Source organism: Myotis lucifugus, unplaced genomic scaffold (genome assembly GCF_000147115.1).
Source record: "Myotis lucifugus unplaced genomic scaffold, Myoluc2.0 scaffold_899, whole genome shotgun sequence".
In the NCBI taxonomy this organism is placed as follows: domain Eukaryota; kingdom Metazoa; phylum Chordata; class Mammalia; order Chiroptera; family Vespertilionidae; genus Myotis; species Myotis lucifugus.
The window spans coordinates 59,156-68,120 of record NW_005871947.1 but is presented as its reverse complement, the minus strand read 5'-3'; the positions used below and the strand labels follow the sequence as shown (position 1 = coordinate 68,120).

At 56.2% G+C, this 8,965-nt stretch overlaps 2 protein-coding genes across 2 annotated transcripts in view; one reads left to right on the top strand and one right to left on the bottom strand.

Annotated features, from left to right (window-relative positions):
• Window positions 1-1,027, top strand: part of LOC102417264 (ALS2 C-terminal-like protein) — a 4,513-nt gene extending 3,486 nt beyond the window's left edge. The window contains exon 7 of the mRNA XM_023747529.1: window positions 949-1,027. Within this exon, the coding sequence (XP_023603297.1) occupies window positions 949-1,027 (79 nt within the window). The remainder of the gene's footprint in view (window positions 1-948) is intronic.
• A 4,396-nt stretch (window positions 1,028-5,423) lies between these two features.
• Window positions 5,424-7,262, bottom strand: FAM240A (family with sequence similarity 240 member A; the record flags this gene model as incomplete). Its single annotated transcript, XM_014448702.2, has 2 exons — window positions 5,424-5,719; window positions 7,114-7,262. Coding segments are annotated over 2 exons (282 nt in total), but the record flags the coding sequence as incomplete, so codon positions are not given.
• Between the last annotated feature and the right edge of the window lie 1,703 nt (window positions 7,263-8,965).

Sequence of the window (8,965 nt, the reverse complement as noted above, 5' to 3'; positions counted from 1 at the left end):
GCGTGGCCCAGAGCAGAGGCAGGATGAGCCCTGTAGGTGGTGCTCTGGAGAGAGGAGATTCTCGCAGGGAGATGCTGCTGCAGCCCTGACTGGGATGCGGGAGAGAGTGACAGGTGGCCTCCCTTTCCTCTGCCCACGAGACCGGTCTCCCAGTGACCTTGACCTGCAGTGGCTCCAGGCTGGGGTGAGGAGCCACCGGCTTCTCCTTGCCTGAGCCTTGCTTCCAAGTCCTTGAGCCTCAATGTTGCCATCTGTAAAATGGACTTGATTGTAAAGGGCCTTTCTGTCTTGTGGAGTCCTTCTGACAGTCCTGGGCTGTACCCGAGAGTCTCATGTCGCCGGTTTCCTCACTCCTGGGCAGAGGCTCCTGGTGACCCCTCTGGTGACCCCTCTGTCTACCAGCCTTTTTCCCACGAGTGGTCCCCTGGGACCTGTCTCCTTCCCGACTGCTCCAGGTGAAGCCTGGGGAGAGGGTAGGTTTCTCAGCTGCCGGGCCTACCCTGCGCCCTACCCTGGTCGGAAGCAAGTGGCGGCTCTGAGGAAGCCCAGCCCTCCTGAGCCCAAGGCTGAATCCCCACCGGGAGCCTCAGGCTGGGGAGGTGGCTGGGGGCACCCACAGACACTCAGATGATGCGGGGCAGCGGGCGAGAGACCCAGGGCCCCCCTGCGCTGCCGCCTACAGAGGAAGGGAGGGCGGCCGACTAACTGGTGTCACCCAACGAAGGGTCTTGGGCTCTGCTCTCGCCAGAAGCCCCAGTGGGTCCCCACGGAGGTCCCGGGAAGGGGGCCAAACTGATGAAGAGTGAGGCTGCCCAGAGTGCTGTGGGCATTCACGCATTCCCAGGACTAGGGCGCTGACCAGTATGCGCACCCTCTCCCAGCTAGTTCTCCGTCTGGACCAGGGCGAGCCCTGCACCTCCCAGCCCCGCTGCCTCCCGCCACCTCCAGGACAGGGCCCTGTCCCAGCTCAGATTCCCCAGGACCTCCCACCCGCCTCGCGGGCCTTGCCCAGTACGCGCTGAACTGACCTCTCGGCCTCAGGAGAGTCGGGGCAGCCAGGGCGGCATCAGACCTTCAACGGAACGTGGGGCGGGCGGGCCTTTGCCTGAGATGGAAACTGACCACGGAGGTCAGCGCCCGTTCACTGAAGAGACGCCCAGAGCCAGGCGCTGGCTGCCGTGTGGGTGCCTCGGGGAGGCCGGTGAGATGGTGGCCTGCAGGAAGCTGGTGAGATGGTGGCCGGCAGGGAGCTGGTGAGATAGGGGCCGGCAGGGAGCTGGTGAGATGGTGGCCGGCAGGGAGCCGGTGGTGACCGCGTGGCCGGCAGGGAGCCGGTGGTGACCGCGTGGCCGCAGCAGGGACAGCACAGGTGTCCGCTCCGGAGTCGTCGGCTCCCAGGGACCCCGGGGTCTCAGGGTCGCCCACCGCGCCCTCCATCTTTCTGGTCCCACCTGCCTCCCCTCCAGGCTGAGGCCTCTCCTGTGAGCAGGGACCATGAGGAGGTAAAGTTCAGGATGGATCCCAAACGGACTGCTGGGCCCGGGAGGGGAGGGGCGCCCACGGGCCGCTTTCTGGGCACCGCAGGGGCCTGGATTTGGGCTGAGAAAGAGACACGGCGCCTGGAGGGATGAGGGTCGCCGCCTCCCATTGCCACCAGCGCCAGGTTACAGACCAGTAAGAGGCGCCGAGCGTGCTTAACCGCCAGGGGTCGCCCTTGCAGCGGGTCCTCGTCCTGCAACCCTGGTCTGTGTGTGCCGGTCCCCACGCGGGCGGCCTCCCCACGCCTGTGCCCTGGGGTGCGCGGTGGTCCCCCCACCCAGCCTTCTGTGCTGCTTACAGCCACCACGGGCGGGGCTCCCAGGGCACAGGGTCCCACCTCCACTGTCCTACCGGGACGCCCCCGTGGGAGCCTCCCTCGCGTCAGGAGAAGCGTGACCTCTACTGACACCCCACGTCCACGGTGCAGTCGTGGGCCGGCTCCCGGGGCGCCTGGCCGGGTAGCTCTGTTGATGAGAGCGTCGTCCTGATATGCCAAGGTTGTTGGGTTTGAACCTGGTCAGGACACATACAAAAATCCACGAATTATTGCATAAATAAGAGGAACAACAAATAGGTCTCTCCCTCCCTCTCTCAAATCAATCAACAAATGAAAAGAAAGCTGTTTTCTTTGTTCAAATTGAGTAACTTATTAACCGTGCAGCTTACTGGTGCTGCTCTCTGCAGGCCCCACCGTGCAGCTGAGCTCACCGGCTTGTGGTGGGTTTACTTGGGTTCGTGTGTCTTTCCTTTCTAAAATCTCCGTTGGGTTTTCCTTTATAACTTCCATTTCTTTGCTGAGATCTGTGGAGCGCGGCTACGGCGTTTGGACAGGTTCAAGCCTCGGACTAATGAGAGGGCTCGGTCCTCTGGTGGCAAAGCCACGTGCAAGTCCCAGCACAGTTATAGCCAAAGGCGATCGTTGTAAGTTTGGTCCGAAACGGTGGTCCCGGTGGCCGAGTGAGGTGGGCTGCAGAGCGCGGCACAGAGATCGCTCTTTATTTTTCAAGTTTGCTTAAGGAGAGCGTGCAGTCGCTTGGAGCGCTGGTGCAACTGCTGGACAACCTTGTCAGACCATTCACGCCTGTGTCTGCTGTCATCCTTCCTGACTTGTGCTGAGGTGCTCTTGGCACTCGGCCGAGTGGTTCTGGACGGTACCCGGGCATTTTGAGTACAAGGTGAGGAGACTCTCTTCACATTCCTGTTTTAGCCGGCGGACCATCCACTCATGTTACGAACGCATGGCCTGGCCCGTGTGTGTGGGCCGTGTTCTAAGTGTCAGTTCCTTTGCACAGCCCCTGCGTGCTGCGTGGCCTGCTCTGGGGGCTCCCTGGAGGCCAAGGTCACCCCTGGGCCTAGTCCACCCATCGCAGTGTTTGCTGTGCTGATCCTGGTCAGTTTTATAAATGGATGTGTCGGGAACTTGGGACAGATTAAAGTATCCCCATTCTGCTACGGACCGAATTGTGCGCTCCCCTCCTCCCACCCAAATCCACGTGATGAAGCCCTAACCCTCATGTGATGGTCCTTGGAGCTGCAGCCTTTGGGAGGGGGTTGGGTTTAGCTGAGATCATGGGGGAGGGGGGGCCTCGTGCTGGGATTCAGGCCTTTGTAAGAAGAGTCACACAGCACCCCCACCCCCACCCCTGCCCTGTGAGGACCCCTGAGCAGCCCGTCCGTCTACCAGACAAGAAACTGAGCACCTGGCATGTGACCCTGGACTCCTACCCTCCAGGACTGAGAGCTGCAGTCACACTCCGCTCCCCTTCCTCCCCTCCGGACCCCGGTGCCTGAGTGAAGCCTCTTGCTCTCAGGAGGCCTCTGGGAGTCCCGCTGGCCTTCCCACCTGTCCCCCCTGTTTGGGTGGGACAACCCGCCAGAACCACGGCCACTGTGGCCCCTGGCCCACAGCCTGTGCCCCTGTGACCTTGAGGAGAGCCGTGCATGCTGATTTCTGCAGGTTCAGCTCCTGCTGCCCCTTCTCATTGCAGCTTTGCCCAATGTCTTCCCTCCAAGCCCCCAGGCCCCAGGGGCCTGACTGCCACCTCCCCTGGACCATGATTATCTGGGCTTAACCAGCCTGTTCCTAAGACATCCCCCCTCCCCCCGCCAGGCCAGGGCACCCATACCTGCTAGCTCCAGCCCCTCACAATGGCTTCGACTTTTCTGCCTGCGCTTCTGTGTTCTGGTTACATGACCCAGGGGCCTGGCTTCCAGGAACCAGCAAACGCAACAGGAATCTTCCCTGCACTTCCTGCCTCACTTCACTTCCAGCAGCAGCGCCTTGCAGTCCACCAGGCTGCCTTCACCTTGGCTTCTGGGGCCTCCCGGCCTGCGAGCCCTTCCCTCTTCTCCCTCCGTTAAGTCCTCTCGGCCTCCTCCAGCAACAAAAATTCCTTTCCATCAGAACGGCCTCCCATGAACCCAGCTGGAACTCATATTGAATCCCAGATGTGAGAGAGCATAGCAGGTGGGAGAGCTCCGGGCCCTGTGCCCTGTTCTGAGACGTGTGGGACCTGGGCAAATGCTCCCCCAAGGCTTCTGGCCTCTGGGTGGTGCCAGGGCCCCATAAAGACCCCCTGACTCCCTGGGGATGTGAATGGAAGCGCTTCATGGCACGTGGGGGCGTTTGAGGGCTGGAACGCCACACTTGCTGCTGTCAGAATCGCCCGCCCTGTGTCTCCGGGCTCGTAGCCCTGTGGATGGGAGGTGTGGCCTACGACTGTCCTGTACTTCCCCACATGCGTCTCTCTGCTTCGGTTGGAAACTGTTGCCCAGGCCCAGTGCCCGTTTGTACTTTAAGAATCTGTAACCCTGCCCAGCTGGCGTGGCTCAGTGGTTGAGCATCAACCTATATGAACCAGGAGGTCACAGTTGGATTCCCAGTCAGAGCACATGCCAGGGTTGTGGGCTCAATCCCCAGTGTAGAGGGTGCAGGAGGCAGCCTATCAATGACTCTCTCTCATCATTGATGTTTTTATCTCTCCCTCTGCCTCTCCCTGCCTCTCTGAATTCAATAAAAATATATTTTAAAAAAGAATCAGCAACCCTGTAATGGGGGCCTGAGGGACGTCTGGGGAGAGGTGGTGACATTTCAAAGTTCAGAATCTGTGTGGCAAACACTTGGTTGGGGCGGCCAGATACACGTCAGTGGAGCTGACAGGCAGCCAACCAGTGCAAGCATGTGGAGCTTTTAAAGAAGCAACAAGACGAAGAGCACCCACACTGGTGATGGCCAGGCAGCCGGGTTTTATTAAAATTGCTCCGATCCTCCCTGACTGGTTTGGCTCAGTGGGTAGAGCGTCGGCCTGCGGACTGAAAGGTCCCAGGTTCGATTCCGGTCAAGGGCATGTACCTTGGTTGTGGGCACATCCCCAGTAGGAGGTGTGCAGGAGGCAGCTGATTGATATTTCTCTCCCATCAATGCTTCTGACTCTCTATCCCTCTCCCTTCCTCTCTGTAAAAAAAATCAATAAAATATGTTAAAAAATAAAAATAAAATTGCTCCAATTTTATTGACTGGGTCTAGGTAATCATGTTTTTCCCCCCCTAATAATCATGTTTTTGAATAAACCAAAATTAATTTCATATGAAGAAAAAATAGCATTAGATAATTTTATTTGCGAACCTTATTTTCACGACTATTTACAATATTTTAATTCCTGCAGATGTGTTTTTCTTCTCAGAAGAAGACAAGAGAAAGGATTACATGAAACTGCGTCCTAAGAGGACAATGGGAAGCAGAACTACTGGGCAATGTTTCAAGTTTGGCCGTGAAGATTATCCCTCTAGCGTGCTTAGAACTGAAAATATTGGGATTTCAAAACTAGACGATAATTACATGGCAATGAAGATGCCACATGAGCTTTGGTATCTAATAATCTCATCTGTAGACACCTGCAGAGAGGCCTGACATGGCTGATGACTCCATTGAGCGCTGGGAAGGGTCTGCAGTAAGCCCCTCACAGGTTCGGGGTGACAGTGGGGTGAGATCTGGTGGGCATAGCGAAGGGACTCAGCCACGGGCACGACTCTCCCAGCAGAGCGGCCTCAGTGCTCCGTGTCCTCTTGCGTCAAGGAAGCCAGAAGCTCTTGGCCAACATTTGCCTGCTTTTCAGTCTCATCTGGATTGTTCCTCAGCCTCAGCTTGGTTTCCAGTCTCTGCTTCCATTCTTCTCTGAGCCTGAACATAGAAACAGAATACACAGAGGGACACTCATCCTGGGCTGTTGGTTCAGGTAAAGCTTTCTTCCTTTTTCCCCCTGACCGTGTGTGTGTGTGTGTGTGTGTGTGTGTGTGTGTGTGTGTGTTTCAGGTTGTAAAAGGTGTGCAGAGGACTTGCAAATTTAAATATGCACATGTTTTAACTCTCACTTCTGTTCAATGTACCCTAATCTCAATCCTCTGAACTTTCCTTTGAAAGTGCAATATCTTTAAAGTGTTGGGGGGGGGGGGCGGGGACCCTGTCAATCTAGAATTGTTTACCCAGCAAGGCTGGCATTCACATACAGAGGCTTTAAGATGTGCAGAAACGGAGGGTCCTTCCTGGCGGACCCTTGGCACATGCTAACGGCCATTCCTTCAAGCAGAAGGAAGTCGGGGTCACGATGGAATAAGCACCTGGAAAGGCAGCTGTGTGGATGCACATTCATAACTTTTTCTTGCTATTTGAACCTCTTTAAAAGATAATCAGTGGTTGAAAGCAACGCTGTTCATTATGTGACATGGGGTTTATAACACATGGAAGTAAAAATGTACTTTTGTACAAACAGCGCGACAGCCAGGAAGGGGAAATGGCACCATCTCGCTGTAAGGCTTTTACACGCTAAAGGAGATGATGCACCCTTGAAGGTGTGTGATAAGTTCAGGGTGGACATGTAAATCCTAAAGCAACTACCAAAATAACACAATTACAATCCAATTACAGTGCAGATCTCGTCACCTGGGATAAAAAAGCAGTATCCAAATACATGCTCCCCAAATTTAGTGTAACCCTCATGCACTAGAACCAGTGACAGAAGGAGAGATAAAACAGTATACATGTGTTTTTTGTTTGTTTGTTTGTTTTTTAAATATATTTTTACTGATTTTTTACAGAGAGGAAGGGAGAGGGATAGAGAATTAGAAACATCGATGAGAGAGAAACATCAATCAGCTGCCTCCTGCACACCCCCTACTGGGGATGTGCCCACAACCAAGGTACATGCCCCTGACCGGAATCGAACCTGGGACCCTTCAGTCCGTAGGCCGATGCTCTGTTCACTGAGCCAAACCAGTTAGGGCTACATTTGTTGATGTATAAGAATTGTAAAACTATAGGTGGTGGCAGCAACGTATGCATGGAAAATTAAAATAATTTCATCCTCTGAGATGCCCATCTTGAATTCTTCTGGGAAAGTCAATTTTGCATAAAGAAATAGACACACAAGGATGCTAAAGCTGTGTCAATGTATGTTGTTGTAGGCTTCTGACAGTGGGGAGGTTGTGCCTGGGGGGAGGGTACGTCGGAACTCTACTTCCTGCTCATTTTGCTGTGAATTTGCTCTAAAAAATAGTCTATTTTTAAAAAATACATACTTTCTCAGTGCACTTCTCCCCAGGCGCCGCTCCTCCGACTCTCGGTAGAAGGTCTGTTTGCCGATCTCCCTTTCCCAGAAGTGTTTGAGCTCGTGACAGGTGTTCCGGCAGAAGACCTCCCGGCGGACATACTGATTGTTCATCCCCTGAAAGAGGAAAGATCAGCCGGACCCTCGTAGAACACGCTCCCTGGGCCTCCTGAGGTGCTGACATCGTTCACCTGAGGGAGACCCTGGCCTGTACAGACCCTCAGCATCAGGAATGACAGCAGTCACAGGTGTGAAAGCAGAAGCTCCCTGCAGGCCTGGCAGGTCCAGGCACCCGGCTCATACCTCTGCCCTTCCTCCTCCTCCTCCTCACAGAAGCATGGCTTCTCAGCTCTTCATGGACAGCAGTGTGCAGGCGTGTGTGCATCTACTCCTCACAACACCCCCGAGTGGACACACCGTCCCATTTCCAGGGGCGTCTGAAGGTCACAGCGCTTGCGTGGGTCCCGCAGCCGTCGCCAGCAGGAGGCAGACTGCAGACTTGGGAATGAGTTCTAGCTCTTTACTCAGGGTTTGCCCAGAAAACAGTCCCAGCGCCTGACGCAGCAGAGCAAGCACTTTGGGGTGCATGCGTGTGCGTGTGTGGAATGGCTCATGTCAGACACTCAGAGTGCTCAGTTCTCCATGAAGAAACTGCCCAACGCCCAGACCTGGGGGGTGAGGGAAAGGGTTAGAGGCTACTGTCCAGGGAGAGGCAGTGCCCAGCTGGGAGCGGCGAGGATAAGGCACAGTGGACGGGTTCACAATATTCTGGGGGTGTCAACTCAGGTGGTGAGTGAAGGTGACGGCATTAGGGGAGCCTCCAGCGGCTGTGCCTGTGCACAGAAGGGAAACAGCAGAGCAGGCCCGTGGGGAGCAGGTCCGTGGGGAGCAGGTCCGTGGGGAGCAGGTCCGTAGGGAGCAGGCCCGTGGGGAGCAGGTCCATGGGGAGCAGGCCCATGGGGAGTAGGTCCATGGGGAGCAGGCCCGTGGGGAGCAGGCCCGTGGGGAGTAGGTCCATGGGGAGCAGGCCCGTGGGGAGCAGGCCCGTGGGGAGCAGGTCCATGGGGAGCAGGTCCGTGGGGAGCAGGCCCGTGGGGAGCAGGTCCATGGGGAGCAGGCCTGTGGGGAGCGAGTGGCTCGAGCAGGACCGGACAGGTTGAGGTGCCTGGTGCTGATCCCAGGGCAAGGCTTTGGAAGCACCTAGGCACTGAGGCCGGAGCTCAGCATGAAGGTCTGGACACAGCTCTCTCTCAGACACTGGGCTGTGGGGCAGGTAGAAGGGGAGGGGCTTGAAGCCAGATGTTTATTCCAGACCCGTTTGTGCGTTGATCTGACGTGCCTTCTGCTGGTCAATCAATTCTCCGGGCCTCCGCACTGAAAAAATGTCCTTGAAGATCAGATTTGACCATGAAGGTGACTTCAGGTTTAACAGGGAGTGAGCTGGACACACGCTCGTCACAGGCACCGGGATTTCCTGTGACAGGAGCTGGGGTGGGGGTGGGGGCACAAGGAGAGTCACCTGACGTGGTCTGAGGGGAAGGGACATGCGGATGAGTGGCTGGGAGCACCGGGTCCAGGAGCAGACTGTGCCAAGGCCTGCGGGATGGTCTATGGAAGCAGAGACCCTGAAGCAGATGGGGGCGCCCTGGGGTGGCGGAGGGGACTCCAGGTTATGACTTGTTTCTGGGGATGGTTACACGGCTGCAGCAATTGCCACAACTTATCCACGGGCAGACTTTGTGACACATGAGCTATGCCTCAGGAACAGGAGAAATGCTTCTGTGTTTGGACCAGAGAGTCATCGAAGCTCCGGGCTCTAAGCT